The sequence below is a fragment of the Helobdella robusta genome (assembly GCF_000326865.2).
Source record: "Helobdella robusta unplaced genomic scaffold HELROscaffold_38, whole genome shotgun sequence".
Classification (NCBI taxonomy): Eukaryota; Metazoa; Annelida; class Clitellata; order Rhynchobdellida; family Glossiphoniidae; genus Helobdella; species Helobdella robusta.
The window spans coordinates 1,012,821-1,014,176 of NW_008704829.1; the positions used below are offsets into that span (position 1 = coordinate 1,012,821).

The 1,356-nt window shown below is 35.5% G+C and overlaps 1 protein-coding gene across 1 annotated transcript in view; it reads right to left on the reverse strand.

Annotated features, from left to right (window-relative positions):
* The window catches only part of HELRODRAFT_176560 (hypothetical protein), a gene marked incomplete at both ends in the record, with an annotated part of 4,147 nt that extends 3,074 nt beyond the window's left edge, over positions 1-1,073 (reverse strand). The window contains 2 exons of the mRNA XM_009023902.1: positions 7-288; positions 983-1,073. Of these exons, the coding sequence (XP_009022150.1) occupies positions 7-288; positions 983-1,073 (373 nt within the window). The remainder of the gene's footprint in view (positions 1-6; positions 289-982) is intronic.
* Between the last annotated feature and the right edge of the window lie 283 nt (positions 1,074-1,356).

Here is a 1,356-nt window from a genome sequence, read left to right on the forward strand (position 1 = left end):
TAAAACCTTTGCCAGATGGCGGGCACTTAGCATCATTCTCGCTAGCATCATTATTAACAGTAGCAACTGATTCAGACTTAAGTTCATTTTTAGATACACTCTTCTTGCTACCTTTACTGGATTTAGTTCTTTCGTCGATATTTGGAGTGGCAGCAGGCAGAGGGGAGGAGTCAACGTTTGCACTAATTTTAGGCTTTCTTGGTTTGATGGGTGGGGTGTAGATGAGTGTGAACTTCTGGCAGAGAACTTCGAAGTCTTGCTTGAAGTTTCCCGCACATACGTACGGTTCTGTTGGTGTTTTTATATGTATTTTTTTTTTTAATCATTCATTCAATCAATCAATCATCGTTCAGCGTCCAGAGACACAGTTGTTCCCAGAGGTAGGACGATGTTTTCTTCACTAATTAATCATTCCTTAATTATTTTAGAAATGTACTCATGATTTAAAATGCTTTAAACAGAAAGATGATGAAGACCGCTTTTTTAAAAAGGTTAAAAGTAGAGTTATAGTGTTGTCGGGAAGACATCTGTCTTTCTGTATCACAGTTGCAGCTGCCGAGTTTGAATGCAAAGAAATCCTCATTGTCTTACATTTACACGCAGCAGAGAATTGTATGATGCGTTGGTTTAACACGTTTCAACTTACGCTCCTTTTCTTGTTTTCTTGTTTTCTCTTTCTCTCTCTCTTTCTCTCTCTCTCTCTCCTCTCTCTCTCTCTCTCTCTCTCTCTCTCTCTCTCTCTCTCTCTATCTATCTATCTCTCTATCTATCTATCTCACTATCTTTTTTTGAGAAAGAGAGAGAAAGAGAATGAAAGAGAAAGAGAGAAAGGAAAGAGAAAGAGAGAGAGAATGGAATTTTAGAAATTTTGTCATGTCTTCTTAGTAAAGTATTAAGAAGACATGACAAAATTTACGATAACTATGATTATATTTTTAAAATAATATATTAAATAAATAAATTTAAAATTAATCTCAATAACCTTCTTTAATGTTGTTGTCTGCACCGAGTTCTTCGTGGTTAGATAACCTGGATGTGGATTTTGAGGCTGGTTTGTCTGATTTCTTTACCATTTTCCTTTAAAAGTAAATTTAAAACAGAGGTAAAATACTATATATTCATTAATTTGTTCATTCATTCATTTATTCAATCATTCATTTATTCATTCATTCATTCCTCCATTCACTCACTCATTCATTCATTCCTCCATTCAAACACGCAAACAAACAACAACCCAAACAAACAGCAGCACTAAAACACACGCCCACAGCCCCACATGGGAGTTTATTAACGATGGCTTTAAGAGATTATGAGGAGCAAATTATGACGGCGACGATTAAGATGATGAAGATGATG